Consider the following 25,049-nt stretch of genomic DNA (forward strand, 5'->3'; position numbering starts at 1 on the left):
CTTCAGAGCAGAAAGCACCGGTCTCTCCAGCTTAAGCTAGAGACTCAGGCTCTGTAGATGGAGGCTGTAACAGACTCAAACTTGTCTTTAGTGGATTAAGCACAAAGGAGGATAATACCACCTCCCGACCAGTGGGTTACCTACCCTAGAAGCAGAGAGAACAGACTAACACCTCACCACTCTGAGCACCAAACCAGAATTTACCATTGGAGTTCCCATGTTCATTTGCTAGCTGGGATTTTTTTCTTAAATCTGACCCTTTCAGATGGGGAGGAAGTCATTGTGATTTTGCTGCTGACAGCCAATAATATAAAAAGCTAGCAAGATCTAATGGCTACCGGGACAATATGTTTTTAGTAGCATACCTGCCTTGCTTGTGTGTTTCTCCATGTGTTTCCCGTCTCTGTCTTTGCGGTGGACTGTAAGAAAAGGACAGAGACAAGGAAGAATTTAAACATTCAGAATATCACGAAAAGGTTGTCATGTTTTAAATCTAACCTTTGGGTAATACCAGGAAAAAAGATGGAGTTGGAGGCGGTGGTGGCAAGGGGTGGGTGGGAAGTACAGCACCTATGGTCCTTGCTTTGCCCACCTTTACAATGTGTGTAAATGTTTCCACCTGCTTTTATTTTATCCATCCTTCTGGTCTCCTCTTGCATGCCAACATAGCCATAGGAGATGAGGACCTGCAGAGTATTCCTAAACTACTGTCAATATTGCTGTCTAGGTTGCTTGACAGAGGGTTAAGACAGGATGGATCACGTTCTTTACACAGGGTCCAAGACTGTCCTTTGCAATAATTGACTTGGCTTCATTGGCTCTGCAAGAAGAAATCTATAATAATTTCTGGACCTATGTTTACTAGAGGGCAGTATGGTCCTTTCTGCTGGAAATAGAAGCATGGTCAGCCTTCGGCTACATGGAGATTATTGACCCTGGCCAGTGATTTTCTATGAATAATGCAGTACTCAGAGGTTATACGATTTCAGAGTAACTTATTTAAAACCCTGAATTTTTCTTAGGAGAGGATGGTAGAGTTAGTCTTAATTTGGTGTAATGGGTCTTTGTCCTCTACCCAGCTTTCTCTCTTGCTGCACCTTTGGATGCCAATGTACTGGGCTGGATTTTGTTGTCCTGTACAGGAGAACACTTAATGGAAGAGAAATAAGAGATTTCTGTGCAATTGCCAAAGCATTCAGTATTAGGTATTCAAAAGAGGGTGGCAGGACATCTAGCAGACATTCAGTTTTATTCAGATAAAAAATTAGTCTTGGAAGAATGCAGGCAGCCTGAAGTGAATTATAAAAATACTGCAACCTACTAAGGTAAACTTGTTCAGCCACTCCTGACAAATGAGAATTGCATTTCATTTGCACCTAGTTCAGAAACTCTGCAAAGCTACCTAGCAGTCAATTTTTGTTACACATTCTCTCAGCTCATAGTGGCAAGCTCCTTACAAAGACATATTTTTATATCTAAAATGTCCAATTTTATTGTGCTTTGCTACATTTGCTCAGTGTCTTGAGATACTCTATAAAGTACACAGCAGGTATGTTTTACAATGATATTTGCGTTTAGAAGAAACCCCAATCCCTATAAAGCTGAACCTTTATAACATATAAACACCTGCTTTCTGGTTGTTACTTAAGGGTCTGATCTTGTAAATACACATGAAACATTCCCACTGATGTCAGTGGAACTCAGATTATTCAAGTATACCTCATTTTGAGGGCCACCACTCATTTTAGTCCCCAAATTCCACATAAATTTCCTCCTCTCCTCACTGTTATTGCTGAAAATTATTTACATTAGAAATAAAGAACCAAGGTTACAGAAAGATAGTTACACCAAGGGAATTAATCCCACAGTATTACATTACCTGCATGAATATGCTTTTTGTATCCCTCATTTTGGGTCTCTGTCCCACATTATGTGCCACATTTAGTAGGCTCAAACGCAGATTTCCTATCTGAGGAAAAGTTTTCAGGATTTGGCCCAAGATGAATACATATCACATTAGTGGATGATAATGGAAATACCATCCTACTCTCAAAGCCTGACATTTAAAAAAAAAATCTTTTCTTGCTGCTCCTGTCTCCTTGAATCTCTGCAGTGGTTTCACTGGGACAGAGGGATAGCTCAGTGGTTTGAGCATAGGCCTGCTTAAACCCAGGGTTATGAGTTCAATTCTTGAGAGGGCCATTTAGGGATCTGGGGTTTGGCCCTGCTTTGAGCAGGGGGTTGGACTAGGTGACCTGCTGAGGTCCCTTCCAACCCTGATATTCTATAATTGGTTGCTGTGGTTCTTCCATAGCAAGCACAAACTCTTCTCCCTTTCACCAACCCTACCTACATTTATGCCGTTGTCTCCTCCTCCACCCTCCTTTGCTCCCCATGTCTTCACAAGCTGGCAATCCCAAATCCAAAGTCTTTGTCTCTTGTACTTACTTATTTTTGATCAGGAGAGGCTCACTGAATTCCTGGCAATCATACCAGGTTACAACAGTACCTTTTTCTATTTCCAGGTTTCTGAAGAATTTTCTCACTTCCCTTTAGAGGCCTGATAGTTTCTGGGCCAAGTTCATAAGTGATATATCAAGTGGTGTAAGTGATATGTTGGTAAATGTGTTATGGGAGTCTGAGGGTAAGGGAGACATAGGCTGTAATTTACATGTTGAGGTGCCAGAAGTCACAAAAGGGAGTAAACTAAAGACTCAGATGGCCTAGTGTAACGCTTGTACTAGGTGATTTGCCTGAAACAGTCTTGTCTTACAGACCAGTGTGTGAATTACTTTGTTAGACTCCATTACACTCAGTGGGCCAACATAAGAATTGATGTGTAAAGTGGAGTAAGTTAGGCTGGTGTGAGTCAACAGGATTTCCAGCTGGACATGTTCAGTACTCACTGATGGGGTTGGGTAAAAGGATGGTAGCTATGAGCTGGTGAGCCTGGGGCTAAGCTAGCCTTGATTACAAGATGAGCCTCACCTGAGGGAAATCAGGTGCTCTTAAATTAAAGATAGCAGGCAGTTGAGAGACAGTAGGGAAGTATGGCTGGGGATTAGTAACATTATGTGGAGCAGAGTGACAGGGACAGAGCTCTGGGTGTAGCTGAAAAATCAGAGCTAAGTTTAAATGAGGGTTTTTTTGAGCTACTTTTGAACAAGATTTTGGACTTTATGTTGTGGACTCATTGGATTGTTGTTTGGTTCATTTTGTGATTGAGTACTCTGATGTTTGTGTGAACTTTGATGTTGAACCAGCCCCAGAAAGGGGTGCTATAAGCCACAACAGAGATTGTCTGGAGTGCTTAAGGGGCCAATAAGAGTAATGTGACCCCCCCCTCCCTGGCCATGAGGATTGCTCAATAAATGGACATTGCTAGAGTGGAGTAAATTATGAAGTACAGTAATTTGGGCTTGGAGTAAACCTAGAAGTTGCACTGGTTTAACTAGTGATGCAATGTTAAAATAATTTAGTATTTCTGTGTGAACAATCTTATATTGGGTTTTTTGAACCTGTAATTTACAGGTACAGCTCCGTGTGTGTGTATATACCAGCCCTGAGTTAAAGTGATGCAGTTTGTATGTAGATGAGCCCTTGGACTCATCTCTGAATCTGGGCCTGTGTGCCTAAAAGCCTCTAGGCTCCTTTACCACTTCCAGGATCCTTCAGTTCTCCACCCGTCCAAATCTATAATTTAACATCTTCTGAACATGAGTGAGTACAGCTGGCAAGCCTGGGTGGCTGTTTAGGCACATGCTGTTTTCTTTTGGTCCATTTGCCAAGATCCTGAAAAGTTTCTTGAACTCAACGTGGACAGAAAGTGCTTTGTAACTCACTTGTACTTAAGATATATGCTCTTCATGGTGTGTGCAGGTCTCTGGTATTCTTTACAGGGCCTTAAAGTTACCACACCGCATCTTAGTGGTGCTTCTGGCAAAGGCCTGACTGAGACAGATGGTGTCCAAGAAGATTTTGGAATTAAGTCAGACCAAATTTTCATCAGGTGAAGATGCGCCTAGTTATGCTTCTTCCCCTTGGGTTTCTAAGAACTGGGTATCAGAACTCTGATGATATTGGTTAGGTGTTCTTTATGTTTAAATCTTTTTTTAAAGTCATAGCATTTAAGGTCAGAAGGGACCATCAGATCATCTAATCTGACATCTTGTATGTCAGGAAGGGGATGTGGCCTAAGACCATACTAATTTGCTTTGTTTACCCTTAAACCCTCAAAAGAGGGTTGGTCTTTCCCTAACCGTAGCCTCCTGTGGAGTTTGACCCTGACATTACATCGAGGAAAAATAAAGTCAACCCATTTTAGCGTAATGCATCCTTACAGAACTTGTTACCTTTAAGGCTGCTAAGCTATTACTTGTCTGTCACTATGGGCAATATTGTTACTAAATCAAAGCATACTGCCTTGCAGTGCCATCTAGAAGTGTATTAGAACCTAGCTCTCAAAGCCTTCATGGTGGGTGTTATTTCCAGGCAGACATGACATCATTGAAAACTGTTTTTTCAGCCAAGAATTTAGAATTAAGTATTTGTTTGAAGAGTGATCAGAACTAGAAAGCCAGTCCTACTCAGATCTGTACAGTATCCTCCCCTCCAACTCAGAAAAGATCTATTCTGACCCAAGCAGGCTCTCTGACCCTTGCTAATATCCTATCAAGCCCACTATCATAGTTCAGCAGATGTGGCTTTCTCTGCTGAACCAGATGCTCTCTTCAAATCTTATGCATTTCAGGGATTCCCTGGAGTCAAACACCAAATGCATTCTGGGAACCTGACAGGGAGATACATACACCAGAGCATCTAACATTTGACAATTTCACTCTTCTTTGGAAAATAGCAAATAGCAAGTTTGGGCTGGTTTAAGTTTCTTATGGCACTATATATCTGATTAGAACTGTGTGGGGAAATGAGAACTTTTCTGAGAGAATTGTAGGGAAAAAATCTCCAAGAATTTCCCCTCAGAAATGAGTTCTCGTGGTGAAGTTTGGTTTGGTTTGTTAAAGAGAAAAAAAAGTGGAAACATCTACTTTTTTCCAATTTTTGCCTGATGGAGGACAACCCCCTCACTGTTTAAACTTTTCCAACTGCAAAAGTCAGTTTTATTTTTGTATCACTTTCTCTCAAAGTAAGAGTTACTTACTCAACACTTTTTAATATTAAATGTTGAAAATGTTAATTTCAGAGAACCTTTCACTTTTTAAATCATCTTTGTCACTGAGTGTTAACACAGCATAAGCTTAATTTAAAAATTAAATAACACATAATGAGTACCTATTTTTCCCCTTTTTTGGGGGGGGGGAGAGAGGGGAAGTGGAACAAAGAATGTGGACATTTCCCCACAGCTTCAAAATGAAAAGTGTGGGGTATTTTTTTTAAATCAACCTTTTTCCCCCTTCCCCCTCCCAAAAATATTAAATTTCAAAGATTTTTAAAAACCCAAGAAACTTAATTCAATGAATATCTTCAGCCAACTCTACTATGGCATTTGTCTACTGAATGTATTCTATAAGTAGACATTCAAACCCTCCAGTTCTTCCTTGAGAATTACTGTCAAAACTTCCATTGTAATAATAGTAGTACTGGCCAAATGGTAGCCCACATTCAGAGCCTTGCAGACTGGGTTTCCATTTGGATGAGAAATTGACAGCATTAAATCTGGGTATGTCCTTAGTATAACGTTTATGTACAATATACACATTCTGTTTCCCTGAACAGCAGTAGGATCAAAACTGTCCACACACAATTCTTACCAAATTCTTGGACCGGGCACCTTCTACCCTATCCCAAGGAGCAGCTCCCTTGCTAGTATTTCTCTCCAGGGACCCACAGGTACAGCAAAATGCAGGTTATCCCTGTTGACTGCCCACCCTCTGCTCCAAAGCTTGAAACTTGTGAAACCCTGTTAGCTCCACACTCTTCTGGGCCACATAGTTTTATCTGGTAGCTGTAGGAGTGAGACCCAGACCGCTCTTTTGAAGCTGCTGTTAGTACACCAATCAACTTTTTGGTTGAACACTTAATTAATCTATTTACTCAAAGGTGGTCAGTAAGAACCTTTGCTTCCACAATCTCTACTGGTAGGCCACCAACACCTGGTTCATAACATTTTCCCACTTTGAAATCTGTGGAGGAAAGACACTAAGTACTTGTCAAAGGTAAATGCTCACTGGGTTGTCCTCCCTTATTTCCTCCATCTTACAGAGAAGTTAAATTATTTGAAGCATCATGCAAAAAGTCAGTGGCACAGCCAAGAATAAGACCCAGCTGTTCCAACTTCCAGCATATCCACTATTTTCATGTAAATTAAGTGTCCGGTAACTTGGATTACAGGATTTGGCCCAAAGAAAATACTGTAGTGTAAAGTGAAAAATCCCAAACTATTAGTGTGTTGGGGTAGAGTGTTAATTCCTATCCTCACTCAGTCTCTCACTGATGATCTGAACAAGCTAATTTAGTGAGGTGGAACTAGACAATGAAACTTGCAACAAACAATTTGACAGATTTAGCCTCTGCTTGTTACAAAGTGACTTTTAAAAACTCTGGACTGATCAGACAGTTCTCTAGTACTGGCAACCAGTGTTCACTGAGCTATTTTTGGTTGGATAGTTATGTCACATGAGATTTTTCCTGTTCCCTGATGGGATACTTTTGTGAACATTTCTGTCATTAATAATTGTATGTGTGGATTTAAAATTCTTTTCATCAGTACTGCCAAATGCAACTTCAGAGTTCTTTTCCTGCTAGGACTAGCACAAATATTCATGGAGCACAAGCAGTGAACATAAGAAAAGACTCATTCTTTTAAGCTGGTAATTCATAGTGTTCTACTACACTACCTGTATACATCACTTTCTAAAGTGAGTAAATCTCATCCCTATTTTACATGGGAAAACTAGGGCACAGAGGGGTCAGTGACTTACCCAAGGTCTTTCAAACAGTGGTAGACATGGGATTTTACTCCAATCATCTAACTTGTGATGGCCTATCCGCTCTGCCTCTCAATATTCACTGAAACCTGATTTTTGCAGTATATTTCTCTTCCCCACGAGGGCCTTGCTTTATAGGTTCCTCCCCCCACTCCAGCAGCTACTAAGGTAACTATGTTGTCTCCTCTTTTCCCAATTTGGACCCTGCTTTAATGAGTCTCCCTAGCAGATAGCCTGCGCTGTCAGAGGAGAGGAGTGCACTGCCCCATCTCTCACCCTGTCCGCTTCCCCAATCTGTCACTGTTCACACCCCCACTTATGACATTTTCACGTAATACAGAAGACCGCACATAACATTTTTCACCTTTAGAGTTCTTTGTTACTATTCATTGTTTGTTAGTTCTCTCATTAGAGAGATAACAGGGAGAGGCAGGGAAATTAGGATTGTTATCCCCTTTCACACATGAGGAGACTGAAGCAGAGATTAATTTGCCTAAAACCACAGGAGGAATCCGGGTCAGGATTAGAAATTGTGATCTTCTGGCTTGCAGGTTTGTGTTTAGGATGACCGTACTCATTATTATTCTGTTCTAGTTACCCAGACATCAGGAAATAATTAAATATACTTACAATGTAAGTGCCTCTTGGTGGAGACCAGACTATACTTGTCTATAAAGTGCCTGTAAGGTGGCCAAAATGCCCTACTTTGGCAGGTCATGATACAACTTGTCCAGCTGCCTCAGTTTCCCTCTCTCTGAGCTCCCAGAAATAATCCAAAGCATCTTCCAAATATAAATACAACCCTTGTGGGGTTCATTTATTACAAAAGTTCCATGCACATAAATGAGTCTCACAACCATAGTCCTGAATTCCCAGCATAGTCCAAACAGTGCATGCAACCTACAGCCCTGCCATCCCTCACAAAGTCTCAGCTCTCTAATGCAGCCCCGGCACCCCTCATCATGCCCCACCTCTGATTATTTGTCTGCTTTTGAATGGGAAAGCCTCTCTAATAATTCTTTATGGGACAAACCCTGTGCCCCATTTCTGTAGCCATAGAGGGTCTCTGGGAAGCTGAACCAATGTTCAAAGGACCGGATTATTGTTGTGAAGCGAGTGAGCACCCCTGTGCAGTGTGGAGCTCAGTCCAGCAGTGCTATCTTGTGTGTCAGCGCTCATATCAGTGCTGAGGAAGGGTGGAGTATCCTATTGTTTGGGACCTCTTGCACTTGCCTTCCTACTTCCTGAAGAGATTATGGCAAGGATATGCCTGCTAATCTCCCCAGCTACTTGTGCTGGGCACAGGTTTGAAGTCTTGCACCTTAGTTTCTAGTTATTTGGTATGAATGATGATGCATCTAAACCCAAATCTTGGCTCCTAATAGCAAGGGTGGTCCAGTGGCCAGGGTGTTGGGCAACAAAGGTTCAATTCTCATGTGATTAACTCAAAATTAATTGTGATAAAATTAATTGCAATTAATTGCAGTTTTAATCATACTGTTAAATAATAGAATACCAATTGAAATTTATTAAATATTTTGGATGTGTTTCTACATTTTCATATATATTGTATTCCATGTTGTAACTGAAATCAGTATACATTATTTTTGATTACAAATATTTGCACTGTAAAATGATAAAAAATAGTATTTTTCAATTCATCTTATACAAGTACTGTAGTGCAATCGTTGTTGTGAAAGTGCAATTTAAATGTAAGGTTTTTGGGGGGTTTTTTGTTACATAATTGCACTCAAAAATAAAACAGTGTAAAACTTCAGAGCCTACAAGTCCACTCAGTCCTACTTCTTGTTCAGCCAATTGCTAAGACAAACAAGTTTGTTTACATTTGCAGGAGATAATGCTGCCCTCTTCTCATTTACAATGTCACCAGAAAGTGAGAACAGGCATTTGCTTGGCACTTTTGTAGCTGGCATTGCAAGGTATTTAAGTGCCAGTTATGTTAAACGTGCGTATGCCCCTTCATGCTTCGGCCACCATTCCAGAGGATATGCTTCCCATGCTGATGACTTTCCTTTTTTTTTTTTTTTTTTTTTTTTAAAAAGGAATAAAAGTGCATTCATTAAATTTGTGACTGAACTCCTTTGGGGAGCATTTTATGTCCCCTGCTCTGTTTTATCTGCATTCCGCCATATATTTCATATTGTAGCAGTCTCAGATGATGACCCAGCATATGTTGTTCATTTTAAGAATACTTTCACTGCAGATTTGACAAAACGCAAAGAAGGGACCAATGTGAGTTTTCTAAAAGTAGCTTCAGAACTCGACCCAAGCTTTAAGAATCTGAAGTGCCTTCCAAAATCTGGGAGGGCTGAGGTTTGGAGCATGCTCTCAGAAATCTTAAGAGCAACACTCTGATGTGGAAACTACAGAACCCAAACCACCAGAAAAGAAAATCAACCACCTGCTGGTGGCATCTGACTCAGATAATGAAAATGAACATGCATTGGTCTGCACTACTATGGATTGTTGTTGAACAGAATCTGTCATCCGTATGGAAGCATGTTCTCTGGAATGGTGGTTGAAACATCAAGGGACATATGAATCTTTAGTGAATCTGGCACATGAATATTTTGCAATGCCGGCTACAATAGTGCCACGTGAATGTCTTTTCTCACTTTCAGATGATATTGTAAACAAGAAGCAGGCAGCATTATCTCCTGCAAATGTAAACAAACTTGTTTGTCTGAGCGATTGGCTGAACAAGAAATAGGACTGAGTGGACTTGCAGGCTCTAAAATGTTACTTATTTTTTATGCAGTTTTTTTATACATAATTCTACATTTGTATGTTCAACTTTCATGATAGAGATTGCACTACAGTACTTGTATTAGATGAATTGAAAAATCCTATTTCTTTTGTTTTTATACAGAGAAAATACTTGTAATCAAAAATAAAAAATTAGCACTGTACTTTGTATACTGTGTTGTAATTGAAATATTTGAAAATGTAGAAAACATCCAAAAATATTCAAATAAATGGTATTCTATTATAGTTTAATCGCACGACTAGATTGTTAATAGGGTTGTCGCACGATTAAACTATGTAAGATGAAAGAGACTGATCAATACTAAATGATATAATCAAGGACTTTTAAAGCTTGGATAAGGCAATTACTGGAGGAGCAAGTGACAAGTGTTTTGCACATATTAGTACTCATTTACAGATCTAATAGTAAAATGGACACTTTTATTCATAGAGGGTGAATTATATGATCTTCTGTGCTGCCATCCTATCTTCCTCCCTGACTTTTATACTCCTTTAGACACTCCTCTTTACCTAAAGATTTCTAAAACTACTAGTAAAAAGTACTTGTTGTGGTATTGTAACACTATACTAAGGTATAATGACATTTCAGCACAATGTCATGATGCAACATCAGATCTGACCACAACATCACAATAACAGGTTTCAGAGTAGCAGCCGTGCTAGTCTGTATCTGCAAAAAGAAGGAGTACTTGTGGCACCTTAGGGACTAACAAATTTATTTAACCATAAGCTTTCACGATGAAGTGAGCTGTAACTCACGAAAGCTTATGCTCAAATAAATTTGTTAGTCTCTAAGGTGCCACAAGTACTCCTTCTTTTTGCGAATATCACAATAGTGATTCAAACTCTTGTTCTGCTTAAGTTGTCCCTGGCTTCAAGTACAAAACATATATAAATGATGTATATGCACCTTGGAATGAGTAGTTAAAAATGTAAAATAGCTTTTTGCATTCTGTTTGCACTCTCGTCACATGTGTATTGCACATATCTGTAGCTTATTGCTAATGTACTTGAAAATGAGTTTTTTCAAAATGTAACCAAAGCTAAATATTTATGGTAACTATAACCTTCATAACATATAGCACTTTATTCTTTTTTTTTTTTGAGACTTTTTTCAAAATTTCCTATTTTTAAAAAAATTCAAAACTTCACTGAAATTTCAAAATTCATTTGGCATTAAAACATTCCATTGGTGTTCCATGCTGTTGGATGTGTGATGGGTTGAATCACAGAAACCCCCTTGGGGTTGCCAACTGATGTGTCAAGACTACTTCTGCTTTCCCTGCCAGCTTGGGACTCCAGCACCCTGTCTTGTGGAGCCAGACACGCCAATCTGCTCCAACACAGACCCAGGGTCTGAACCACATGCCCCAAAGCTGCAGACTTAACTGAAAGCAACTTAAGAAGTGTTCCTGCCTTTAACACACAGATGCCCAACTCCCAATGGGGTCCAAACCCCAAATAAATCTATTTTACCCTGTATAAAGCTTATACAGGGTAAATTCCTAAATTATTCACCCTCTATAACACAGAAATATGCACAGCTGTTTGCCTCCCCAGGTATTAATACATACACTGGGTTGGTTAATTAATAAGTAAAGTAGGATTTAAGTGGTTCCAAGTAATAGCAGACAGAACAAACTGAATTACCAAGCAAAATAAAATAGAACACACAAGTCTATGTCTAAGAAAACTGAATACAGATGAAAACCTCACCCTTAGAGGAATTCCAGTAAGCTTCCTTTTACAGACTAGTCTCCTAGTCTGGGTCCAGCAATCACTCACACCCCCTGTAGTTACTGTCCTTTATTCCATTTCTTTCAGGTATCCGATGAAGTGAGCTGTAGCTCACGAAACTTATGCTCAAATAAATTTGTTAGTCTCTAAGGTACCTCAAGTACTCCTTTTCTTTTTGCAAATACAGACCAACATGGCTGCTACTCTGAAACTTGGGGCTGGAGAGGCTCTCTCTTTAGCCAGCTGAAGACAAAATGGAGGGGTCTCTCTGGGGCTTAAATAGACTTTCTGGTAGGTGGACACTCCTCACTCTCCTGCGTAGAACCCCAGCTACAATATGGAGTCTCATGGGCCAGTCACATGTCCATGCATGACTGAGAACTTACAGGTAGCAGCCATGGGTCACATGCTACCTTGTAGATTTCTTATGTGGATTGGAGCATTCCAAGATCCATTGTTCCTTAAGTACTTCTTGATTGGGCACTTAATTTGCACATTCCTTTCTCACGAAGCTGACCAAATGCTTTACAAAGGCTACTTAAAAATCAAGCCCGTACACAGCCAACATTCATAACTTCAAATACAAAAATATACATGCATACAAATAGGATTAATAGATTCAGTAGATCATAACCTTTACAGAGATATGTTACATGGCATATGTAGCATAAAACATATTCCAGTTATGTCATATATACATTCATGAGCATATTCCCATAAATTCTTATGGGGTGCACCATTACAGGATGTACAAATGATTATTTTACTGTTTCACACCCCAATCTTCCCTATTTAATTTAATAAAGATAAATGAAAAATTAAAGGGGGGCACTATGCTTCCAGGGGTTAATATCGAGATGCAGAGCATTTCCTCTCTAGGTTACCAACCCATCTCCAATTCAGGTTGGTAATGACTTAAAATTATCATCTCATGGCTGGCTAACAGCCTGTATAGTACAAGCAGGTGGTCACTGTCCTAGTTCTTGATGGAGAGTGACATTCCCCTTTGGTGTTATCTGGAACGGTGATCTGCTCGGTCACTCCAACCCTACTCTGCTGTGAGAACCCCCACTCCTGGGCTGTTCACATACAGCCTCTGGCATGCAAGCTGCTTCTTGGATTGTGCAACCGAATGACGCTAGCCAATACCTCCGGTCCCAGACACAACCCTAGTAACCTCCATCTTACAGTGTCCAGTTATGCCCACTGGACGCCGCAAGCTTATATGAATTCATCAGTTAAACACAGAAATTGATATTACCAGGCTTGTTATTCCAAGGGGAGTCTCTGATGCACTTCAAACCAAATGCACTGCTTCAGGTAGAACAAACAAATTTATTAACTATGAGAGAGAGAGATTTTAAGTGATTATAAGTCAAAGCATAACAAGTTGGATTTGGTCAAATGAAATAAAAGCAAAACACATTCTAAGCTGATCTTAACCCTTTCAATGTCCTTACAAACTTAGATGCTTCTCACCCCAGGCTAGATGGTTGCTCTTCAGCCAGGCTCTCCCCTTGGATCAGCACTTTAGTCACTTGGTGTGGTGTCTGTAGATGTAGGTGGAAGAGAGAAGAAGAGCATGGCAAATGTCTCTCCTTTTTATCATGTTCTTTATTCCCTCTTTGCTTTGCTTTGCTTTGCCCCACACCCCTTCAGAGTCAGGTGAGCATTACCTCATCGCAGTTCCAAACTGACCAAGGGAAGTGGGGTGACTCACATGAGAGTCCAACAGATTATTTTTTTGCTGTCTAGGCCAGCGTCCTTTGTTCCTGTGAATCTGGGCTGGGTTTGTCCCATACATGCCTTCATGAGGTGTGAACTGCCTCTCTGCTCTTGGAAAGTTTTTGCCTGGGCTTATTTTAATCTATGAAGACACATTTTCAGCCTCATAACTATATACATTAAATTTTTAACCTGTAACATTACTACAACAACAACGTTCAGTGCATCATGAGCCTTCCGAAGACACCCAACATGACAAACTTTGCAGTGGGTTCCACACAATCATTTTATAAGGATGAACATGGGGGTGCTGGGTGTTCCCCCGAAGTACAGAGCATCACACCTCCCCTCTTAGTTTAGTCACTGACTAGCTCGAAGGCAGTTTGTATTATAGTTCTCTTGTCATCCAGCCATTAAGGCCATGAGGCAGCATGCCTCAGTTTCCCCTTTCACACACAGCACACCAGGTTTTTTATGGTTTCTCTGCTGTGATAAGCTTTAAACCTGTTTACAGGTATTAATTGAAAAGTAGCATTATTATAAGGTTTAACATCTGTGTCAAAATTCTTATCCCCAAAACTTAACATTAACACCAAACTTTTTATCACAGATGTGCATTTACAAGCATCTTTATGATACCATGCCCTCTGTTCAGCTAGTGTAGTTTGAGGTTAGTTTGTTTATTACCCTTGGTGTCCTTTGACTCTTTCCAATGTAATCAGTCACTGGCTTTTCTTTCCCTCCAGTGTTCCACTCTATGTGGGCTCTTAATTTAATCATGTTTCTGGAATTTTGATGCCTCAGGGTCTGACAAGATAGGTGTTCAGGGGTATTCTGCACATTGGCCTGCCCTTTGGGAAGCGGTCTCCCAACCCCAGGACTATACACATGCAGAAAATCCAGCTCCCCTTTTGGGGTTACTTGCGTTTCCCCCTCCCAGCCCGGAGTCCTTCCCTGCCCCCTAGAGGGCTGTGATCTGTGTTCTCTGGTCTAGGTGTGTTTACCCTTTGATCAAATTCACCTTTTCCCATAACTGCTCTCTGTGTCTCACCAGCCTGGGGGAAAACACCCCCTTCTCTGTCAGTCAGGTAGTTCTCACAAATTACCACCTGGCAATTTCTTGGTCTCAACTCCTCTGCTGTCCCAGGCATTGGAGCTGCATCTTGATTTAAAGAGACACAGTTACCTTCCAAAAACTTTTCAGAAATAGCATCCTGAAAAACCGGGCCCTGGATTGGAGTATCCTCTGCCACCCCTTTCTCAGTCCCTCAGAAGTCAGCTGTGTGACTGCTCCCCTCTAGGAGGCCAGTTACACAGTTCCTTCTCAAAACCTGGATTACAGCCATCCTCCTAGTGTCCTGGGCATCCTGGAGACATTCCTGTACCCCCACTATTCCTTCTCCAGTTTCTGCCTCTGGGTCCCTCCTAAGACACATTTCTCTGTGCTCCCTAGGAAGGATTCTGTCTCTTGTTCACTTACAGAACTCTGCCATCGAACAACTGGGACAGTTTCCTTAATCACTGACAACACCTCTCCAGCCCCTGCGCCTGAGGGCATGTTGCCTTCTGCTGGAAAGGAGCTAGTCTCAGCCCCTCCCATACTTGGAAGTACACGGCTTCCCTGTGTTAGAGTCACAGGAATCCTCACCCACCTCAGTGGTTTCTGAGATCCCCAATCCCTTCTCTGGGCTCTCCTCTGGGACACATTGCTCTGATTTATCTCTGGTTCAGCTGTGACCTGCTGGTCTGCCTCTATCGAGCCCCTGCTAACAACCTGGACAGTTCTCTCCCTGGCAGGCATTACACCCCCATCCCTTCCTGGTGTGGTGTTGCCTCCAGCTGCAGTGCAGGAGTTGGTCTCAAACACCCAACTTAGAAGCATGTGGTTTCTCCCTGTTGGAGAAGAATCAAGGAGACTCCCCCCCATTCTCTCAGCAGTTCCTGAAACCTTAGCCTTTCCCTCAGGGGTCCCAGCATAAAACTCCTTCCTGCTGCAGGAACTTTAACCTGAGCTGTGCTGTAGCTCACAAAAGCTTATGCTCAAATAAATTAGTAAGTCTCTAAGGTGCCACAAGTCCTCCTTTTCTTTTTGTGGAAAAAATCATTACCCAGGAGCAGTTTGAATAGGAGGTGTTCCATTACCCCCCCAGTCAAAACCTTTCCAAACCACATGGATTTTAGCTAGTGATATGAGGAATCTGCTTTCTTCCACCCCCACAATCTCTGCCATTTGTCCAGGCAACATACTGGCCTTTGGGACCACACTCTGCTTAACCAGAGATCTGGGCCCCCGTATCCCTCTACCACCAAGTATTCCTTGACATCAATTTGGACAGCCTCAACATGCTACATATCTGGTTCTGCAGAGGCTAACCTCACAAAACAATGATAGGTTTCAATTGCTTGGGGGGTTTCTGTGTTGAGGACAGCAGAACTAATGTGAGCTATTAGTTGCCTGCTTCCTCCTAGCACAGCGCATTTATAAATTACACTGATAGCACCTTTTGGGCTCTTCTGCTTTTACAGGAGATTTGGGATAGGAGTTACCCAAAACATTCCTCTATTAGTAAGAGAATGTTTAGGCTCCCAGCCCACTTCCAGGGGCAAAATGGGATCATCCCTCTCTTCCCAGGGGCAAAATGGGATCGTCCCTTCCCACCAGTTTTAAACCCCTCTTTCTGTGGCCTGCTCTCAATAGACACTTGATTCCGTTCAAAGGCATCAGCTAAAAGAAGCCATCTCATCCACAGATTTTACATCTTTGTCCCATAGACGCTGCTTTACATCAGCCTTACATATGCTTAGGAAATGCTCTTGAGCAACAAGATCCAACGTTCCCACAAAATGTGCCACCTCTTTACCCCTCACCCATTTTCCCAACAAATCTTTCATTTTGTTTACATATTCCCCATTACTCATACCAATATCCCTCCTAAGATTCCTAAATTTAACTCTATATGTTTCAGAGGGTAATCTGAAAACTTTGCAAAACAGTATCTTTAAATTTACAATAGTCTAAAGCATCTTCAATAGGCATTCTATTGAATAAATTTCAAGCTTTACCAGTTAATTTCACAATCAGGGTAGGAACTCTCTTATCAGGGATTTCATGTGTTACACACAGCCTTTCAAAGGTAGTCAGATATTCAGCAATATCATCCTCTTCACTATATGCAGGACTTAAGTGTTCCCATTTGTTGATTTTTGGAGTGATGGGAGTTGTTGGGGTCGGGGGGTTCTGCTTCTGCTTCTCTAGCAGGTCCAGTTGGTGTTTTCCGCTCCCTTTCTCCCTGCTCTCTCTTTCATAGCCCTTCTGTGTGCAGCCTCCTCTTCTTTGAGCCTCATTTCTGCCGGCCGCATTTGAAACTCATGGTCCTTTTCCTTCTCTGCAGCTTCCAGTCTGGCCAGCTCTAGTTTTGTAGCTGCCTCACTGGTAGTCATTTTTCTGCTTTCTTGTGCTTATTTCCCATTACTGTAACATTACTATAACAACAATGCTCAGTGCATCATGAGCCTTCTGAAGACACCTGACATGACAAACTTTGCATTGGATACCACACAATTATTTTATAAGGATGAACATGGGGGTGCTGGGTGTTCCCCTGAGGTACAAAGCATCACAGATAGGTATAAACATCTCAAAACACAGTTATAAAATATCCTAATTGGCCGTCTAGGCAGCCAGGTTGACCACTGAATGAGAACACCAAGGACTGAATGAACTCCCCTGTGATGGGGTGTTCACTTCTCACAACTCCTGCACATGTTAATATGGGCCAGGAGGAGCCAATCAGTCATATATGCTGCACCTGGAGGGCAGCCAGGGATTGATGAAGCCTAATTCAAAAATGAAGCCCAGCCGGGGAAAGAGTAGAGTTAGAATTATCAAGACAAGAGGTCATCAGCAGGAGACTACTAGGATAGGGCTAGTAGTTGTACAGGGGAGCAAAATAATTCCTGGGATAGGGAGTCTGGCAAGGGGCTGAGGGATGAAGTAGCCATGGGAAGTAGAGGAAGCTCTGGTGGCAAACCCAGACATAGAGAAGTGGGATAGGAAGGACTCAGGGAAATCACCACAGGAAGTGAGACTGAGTGCAGACATGGGTTGCTAGTTGTAACATGGAGTCTGGAACCTGGAGTTGCAGATGGGCTGGGATTCTCCGACTAGCCACTGGGAAATGGTACCTAACTTAGAAGTGAAATGGAGGTGGCACCTGGATAGCTTGTCCAATGGGACTTTGATATCCTGAACAATATGCCGTGACCTGGTTGGAGGGGCACATCACAAAGAGGGAGCACTTTGGGTAGTGAAGAGAGAAAGCACAGGGTGAGCAACCAATGACATTTGCTCTGTGGGGCAAAAGCTAATTCCTAGACCTAGCTACAAAAAGGTACATGTGCAGTGAGTGGAGCCCTTTACATACCCTTTCACCCCTTGAGCTGGTTCCACAGACCCAAGCTGGCAGAGCAGTGCTAAGAAGCTTATGCTGTAGCTACCCATGTGGTACCAGTTCAGTGAATAGACTGCTGAAGTCTCCAGGACTGGCAGCCTCTGACATGTATTAACATTCCATCTTTGCAATAAAAAATGAGTAGCTACAGAGGTAGGAGTAGCTACAGAGGTAGAAGTAACAGCTAAACAAAAGTGCATTTATGATGATTCACACATACTAGTTTGTATTGTCAACCTGAGAATGTGGGCTAGTAAACTGTGTGCTAGGTGTAATAATATACAAATTTCTTAATTGTTCTAGCCATACTTTTCCTCTGCTTTTCCTGTTTGCATGTTTAGCAAATGTTGCTTTATGTAAGTGAGTCCTAAATTAAAAGGAAAAATAAGAAAAAACAAGGTGACTATGATGGGATGTAAACCTCACAGTGATACTGAGTGGGTTAACAGGATCCTGGGGGCTCAATTACCAGGTCTGCTGGCACTTAGAAAGGTGTTCAGTATGTCAATTAGCAGGTCCACTGGAAAGCAGTGAGGTATTCTTAAGGTGAGGGGGGGAAGAGGGAGTTTTTTTTCCTGTTTTCAGAGAATGGTCTGATAAAAAAGTCAGGAGTGAGGAGAATTTGGAAAAGACACAGGAAGGGAGTTGCCCCCATTTTGAGACCTGCCAGAGGAGTTAAGACTCCTGGGAGGCAGCCATGGGGTTTTGGTGCTCAGCTGAGGAACAAAGTATCAGAGAAAACTTATGAAGAACTATGACTAAAGCTCAAGCCTAGGAAAGGTGGGAGTGGTTTAAGTTTGAATTTCTGGCTTGGGATTTGTTGGAGAACTCCAAGGAGGAATTGTGAGAGTCATGGGCCCTGAAGGAAGGGTAACTCCTGAGACCTTGGAGTCTGAGGGTGTGACTAGGGTCCCCTGAGGAGGAAAGGGGGAGAAAAGGGGGGCACACTGAAGTTGCTCAATTAGGGCAAACTGCAAAGAATGGGGCAGACAATCCCCAAAGCTGGTAGTTATTCTGATACTTAAATCTACACAGCTAGTAACAGAACAGCTTCCACAATACCTTATTGGTTACACAGAAGCCAAAACACAGTTCCCTTAAAAGCAACCCAGCCTTTGGGCTCCCTCCCAGACAGCCAAGTCAACTATGAAAGTTCTACCAATCCCAAAGGATTGGACACATTACCTCCCAGGTTAATAAATATTTCAGATCTTACCAAATACACGCTTACAGCCAATTCCTATTAACTAAACTAAAAATTATTACAAAAAGAGAGAGAGAGAGAGAGAGAGAGTGTGTATTGGTTAAAAGATCATTATACATACAGGCATGAGTACAGATCTGAGAACAGTTTCATAGTAGAGATGATGATCTTAGGAGTTGCACAGAGTTCATAGAATTAGTCCATAGGTGTAGTCCAGTGTCCAACACCAGGATGATTCAAATGAATTTGAAGACCTCAATCTTGCAGCTCAGTGCTTCCCCTGATAAAGCATAAGCAGCTCTGAGATGAAATGATCAGGTCCAAATATCCTTTATAAGTTCCTGGGCAGCACAGAGTCCTTGGATGAACAATAGGCCTTTGAAATAAGCTTCTGTTTCCCAAACATCACCTGTAATTAGCTACATGGATTAACATAAGGTAATTATCCATTGAGCAGTTCATACACAGTTTACCAAAAACTTTAAAGAGACATATAGACAATGACATTATTTCACCCAATATTCATCTAAATGTTAATATTCCCTTTTAATCTCTGAATCAATAGCTATAGTAATAGACAGCCATTTAAACAGACATTTCCTAACATCATAAACACACACAATTAGTATCACCTCTAATTCTCTAACAATACAGGTTTGCATTTCAAAGTTCTAGCCTAACTTGGAATGGCCCTAATTACCATTTACATACTTTTCTAACGTGTCTCTAAAGGTTGAATCTGGGTCATTTAGCCTGCAAGCTGCTTAACCCTTTCTAGCCATGTGTCACAGATGGGAATACCTACACAGTGAGACTAAGAAGGGGCAGTGGGAAAGGTCTGAGGACAGGCAGGAAGTAGCCCAGGGAGGAAGCAGTGGGCCTGAATAAACATATGTTGCTTGCCCATTAGTGAATCCCTAGACAGGAACCTAGAGAAGAAGGGAAACCCAGACCCTCCCATCAGTCACTGAAAAAGGTGGTGAAAACAACCTGGAGACCAGGGGTGGAAGGACTGTTGAGTTAGGATTCAGTTTGAGGCTCTGGGGCTATTGTTTGTTGGACTTTTGGTTATACTTGAGGGGGTGAGACTTTCAAGTGACCTGGCTGAATAGCTGAGTCATGAGAAGAAGCAAACCACTGCAGGGCTGGAGCAGCTGTCAGCAAGAAGTGATATATGAGAGCCTGCTTTGCCACATCCAGACTTGAAGGGGCATATCCAGTAATGAATCTCTCCTACAGGGAGGAGCAAGGTGGCTCTTACTTTGTAATGGGAAGGGGATGGAGTGATCATTTATTTTTAAACTTGCCTATGAAGTGTTATTGGTAACTTGGTTGCAGGGCACCAGGAAGGTGAGGGGTCCATGAGATACTCTCTATCAAGATGTGTTCTTCTGTCCCCTGAAAAAGTTTCAGAACCCCTGAGGTAAATCCAGGTACACACACAGGTATCCTTTGAATGCTGTTTTATTAGCAAAGGCTGGAGAAGCCTGACGGGAACATACCCTGAACTAGTCTACACAATATCGGACACAATGGTGACTTGAAAGGAACATACTATTGCAGAGCTTAGGTTGTATGTCATTTTTTAAAATTTAAACTTACTAAGGGTTTTTCTTTTTGCATGACCACAGAGTGCCCGCTAGGTTCTGTGATTTAATGCTGCTTAGGGTGTATGAACATGAAGCCGTGGAATGTATTAGTAAAGGCTAACTTCTGATACGACTTGTTTGATTTGGGGGTAACAGCAGCAAGTGAGGTCTAGTCCTAAAACAACTTCTAGGAAAAGTGAAGAGTGGAGTGGAGGGAGCATCAGAGAAGATTAATCTGTATGCACTGTATGTGCAATCATTTATATATTGGGTGGCTCCCACATAAATTTGAGAGACAAGGTGGGGCATATAATGCTACACTCATGTCTTAGTATTAAATTTCCTTGGTTTTGCTTTTTAATCTTGAAAATGTACTTCAGTTTCAGCGTGCCCAGACGCTTCTGTGACCTCTAAATAAGGGGTCAAGGAGGAGTCCTAGCTGTAACTCTAAATGAATGAATTTCAAATCAGTGACACTTTTTTTAATGTTGTTTGAAAGTATTATTCAAAGGAGAAACTCTGCCATGCAGATGTGTGAATATGAACTCTCAAAGCAATGCTATGGTTAATGGTGCAAGCATATATTTCAGTTGTTATAACTGCCCTCCATTGAAGGAAACGTGGGACAACTTGCACCACAGTAGCAGAAATAGCATTCCTATGTGGAGAATATAGTGAGCTGAAACAATATGGACAGGGTTATGCAATGAGATGGTGAAGAGGCAAGTGTTGTTGTAGATACTCCCTTCCACCCCTTTTTTAAAGGCAGCCATGCGTATGTTTAACAAAACCTACCTTGTAGGGTGGCACATGTCTGAAAGGTAATAGTAACAATGGCTTCAGGATTTTAATGTTAAAAGATAGTTGACCATTTTAGGTAAACTGGATTCAGACTGCCTAGGCTTCTTTTCATATTGCTCATCTTCACCAGTAATAATTCTGCAGGCCTAATTAAGCCATCAACACCACCCATGTAGTGCCCTTGAGATTATCTCCTCAGTAACATTTGTGCAGGCCGGTGGCCTTCAAAGGGTTTCCACAGGTGTGACTGACTGGAACTTAGTAAACCATTCTGTTTGATACTCAAGTTCTCTGCTTCCTCTCTTCGCAGTGTTGGCTCTATGGGACTAGCCGGGGTAAAAAGCATTATGGTTGGTCTATACTGGGAATTTATATTGGCATAGCTATGTCTCTGAAGGCTGTAAATAATCCACACCCCTGAGAGAGGTAGCTATGCTGATCTAACCCCGGTGTAATAATTCTTCTGTCAACCTAGCTACTGCCTCTCAGGGAGGTGGATTACGTACACTGACAGGAGGGTTCTTCCGTCGGCTCAGGGATTGTTTACCCTGAAGTGCTATAGACACACTGCTGTAGCAGTTTAAGTGTAGACATACCTGCACAGATTTATTTGGCTCCCTTGCATCCTCACATATGATTGACTTAATGCAGAAAGCAGATCTGCTAGGCAAAAGTCTCATTTTTACATAGTTGCTCATAGAATAAAAGTGCATCTCGGGTCACCATTCTGGGGACTAGCAAAAATTGGTAGTCTAGTCTTTGATTACATGGCAAACAAGATTGTACCACAAACCATTACTCTAGAGACTCAGGTGTCTTAGAGGAGGTTTAAAATGCAGATTTCACTGTATGCATCCTGTATATTGTTGATGGCCCCTTCAACATTTTTTCTCTTCAGCATGTGCTGTTCTGTAATGTCTTTAATCAAGTCATTGGGCCCAGTTCTTAGGTTCACTACAGCCCCTTTGCAATACTCCATCAATGCAAAACAACCATAAAACTCAGCTTAGGGGGCTATTATGGGTGGTGTAGAGCCAGTATAGGTGCTCTACCTTTCTCTCCTATCCATCTTTTGCAAGTCCTGCCAGAAGGAACCTGGTTGGGGGTAAAAGGGCATAGCCAGAGTGTTGCTGCTCTCTGACTATTGATGAACAGTGTAGGTGTAGGTCCCCTTTAGAAAAATATTTTAACAGTATGATATTTTAAAATTGTCCTTAGCCTCTTCAGTAGATACACAAGTACAGTTAACAAAGAGCTGGCACCCCACGCAAATGCTGCAAAAATATAAATCTATGTAATATTCAAGATGGAAGACTATACCAGATACTTGCATTGTCTGAGCCCTGGTCTACACTAGGCGTTGAAGTCGAATTTAGCAGCATTAAATCGATGTAACCCTGCACCCATCCACATGACGAAGACCTTTTTTTCGACTTAAAGGGCTCTTACAATCGATTTCCTTACTTCACCCCCGACAAGGGGATTAGCGCTGAAATCGGTTTTGCTGGGTTGAATTTGGGGTACTGTGGACGCAATTAGATGGTATTGGGCTCCGGGAGCTATCCCAGAGTGTTCCATTGTGACCGCTCTGGACAGCACTCTCAACTCAGATGCACTGACCAGGTAGACAGGAAAAGGCCCGCGAACTTTTGAATTTCAATTTCCTGTTTGGCCAGTGTGGCAAGCTGCAGGTGACCATGCAGAGCTCATCAGCAGAGGTGACCATGCAGAGCTCATCAGTGGAGGTGACCATGATGGAGTCCCAGAATCGTAAAACAGCTCCAGCATGGACCAAATGGGAGGTACAGGATCTGATCGCTGTATGAGGAGAGGAATCTGTGCTATCAGAACTATGTTCCAGTTTTCGAAATGCCAGAACATTTGTGAAAATCTCCCAGGGCATGAAGGACAGAGGCCATAAAGGGACCAAAGCAGTGCCACATGAAACTTAAGGAGCTGAGGCAAGCCTACCAGAAAACCAGAGAAGTGAACAGTCGCTCCCGGTCAGAGCCCCAAACATGCCGCTTCTATGATGAGCTGCATGCCATTTTAGGGGGTTCAGCCACCACTACCCCAGCCATGTTGTTTGACTCCTTCAATGGAGATAGAGGCAACACGGAAGCAGGTTTTGGGGACGAGAAAGACAATGAGGAGGAGGCTGTAGATAGCTCACAGCAAACAAGCGGAGAAACCGGTTTTCCCGACAGCCAGGAACTGTTTCTCACCCTGGACCTGGAGCCAGTACCCCCCGAACCCACCCAAGGCTGCCTCCCGGACCCACCAGGCGGAGAAGGGCCCTCTGGTGAGTGTACCTTTTAAAATACTATACAAGGTTTAAAAGCCAGCATGTTTAATAATTAATTTGCCCTGGCATTTGTGGCTCTCCTGGATGTACTCCCAAAGCCTTTGCAAAAGGTTTCTGGGGAGGGCAGCCTTATTCCATCCACCAGGGTAGGACACTTTACCACTCCAGGCCAGTAGCACATACTCGGGAATCATTGTAGAACAAAGCATTGCAGTGTTTGTTTGCTGGCATTCAAACAACATCCGTTCTTTATCTCTCTGTGTTATCCTCAGGAGAGTGATATCATTCATGGTCACCTGGTTGAAATAGGGTGCTTTTCTTAAGGGGACATTCAGAGGTGCCCGTTCCTGCTGGGCTGTTTGCCTGTGGCTGAACAGCAATGTTCCCTGCTGTTAGCCATGCAGGGGGTGGGGGGGGAGGCAAAATGCGACCTTGTAACGAAAGGACATGTGCTATGTATGTAATGTTAACAGCAAGGTTTACTGTGAAAGAGAGTGTACCCATTGTTCTATAAAAATGTGTCTTTTTAAATACCACTGTCCCTTTTTTTTCCTCCACCAGCTGCATGTGTTTCAAGGATCACAGAATCTTCTCCTTCCCAGAGGCTAGCGAAGATTAGAAGGTGAAAAAAATGCACTCGCAATGAAATGTTCTCTGAGCTCATGCTGTCCTCCCACACTGACAGAGCACAGACGAATGCATGGAGGCAGACAATGTCAGAGTGCAGGAAAGCACAAAATGACCGGGAGGAGAGGTGGCGGGCTGAAGAGAGTAAGTGGCGGGCTGAAGAGAGGGCTGAAGCTGAAAGGTGGCAGCAGCGTGATGAAAGGAGACAGGATGCAATGCTGAGGCTGCTGGAGGATCAAACTAATATGATCCAGCATATGGTTGAGCTGCAGGAAAGGCAACAGGAGCACAGACTGCCGCTACAGCCCTTGTGTAACCAACTGCCCTCCTCCCCAAGTTCCATAGCCTCCTCACCCAGATGCCCAAGAATGCGGTGGGGGGGGCCTCCGGCCACCCAGCCACTCCACCCCATAGGATTGCCCAAGTAACAGAAGGCTGGCATTCAATAAGTTTCAAACTTTTAAAGTGCTGTGTGGCCTTGTCCTTCCCTCCTCCACCACCCCTCCTGGGCTACCTTGGTAATTATCCCCCTATTTGTGTGATGAATTAATAAAGAATGCATGAATGTGAAGCAACAATGACTTTATTGCCTCTGCAAGTGGTGATCGAAGGGAGGTGGGGAGGGTGGTTAGCTTACAGGGAAGTAGAGTGAACCAAGGGGCGGGGGATTTCATCAAGGAGAAACAAACAGAACTTTCACACAGTAGCCTGGCCAGTCATGAAACTGGTATTCAAAGCTTCTCTGATGCGCACCGCACCCTCCTGTGCTCTTCTAACCGCCCTGGTGTGTGGCTGTGCATAACCAGCAGCCAAGCAATTTGCCTCAACCTCCCACCCCACCATAAACGTCTCACCCTTACTCTCACAGATATTGTGGAG

At 42.5% G+C, this 25,049-nt stretch overlaps 1 protein-coding gene across 2 annotated transcripts in view; it reads right to left on the reverse strand.

Annotated features, from left to right (window-relative positions):
• Nucleotides 1-25,049, reverse strand: part of GABRR1 (gamma-aminobutyric acid type A receptor subunit rho1) — an 82,806-nt gene that overhangs the window by 50,093 nt on the left and 7,664 nt on the right. The window contains exons 1-2 of one of the 2 annotated variants that reach the window (XM_043510643.1): nt 18,970-19,383; nt 366-419 (exon numbers count right to left, since the gene is read on the reverse strand). In XM_043510643.1, the coding sequence (XP_043366578.1) occupies nt 366-419; nt 18,970-19,001 (86 nt within the window). In that variant the 5' untranslated portion in view covers nt 19,002-19,383. Of the gene's footprint in view, nt 1-365; nt 420-18,969; nt 19,384-25,049 lie in introns of those variants that run through there. The other variant, XM_038394438.2, reaches the window with a different exon arrangement.

This window comes from Dermochelys coriacea, chromosome 3, assembly GCF_009764565.3.
Source record: "Dermochelys coriacea isolate rDerCor1 chromosome 3, rDerCor1.pri.v4, whole genome shotgun sequence".
Taxonomy (NCBI): Eukaryota; Metazoa; Chordata; order Testudines; family Dermochelyidae; genus Dermochelys; species Dermochelys coriacea.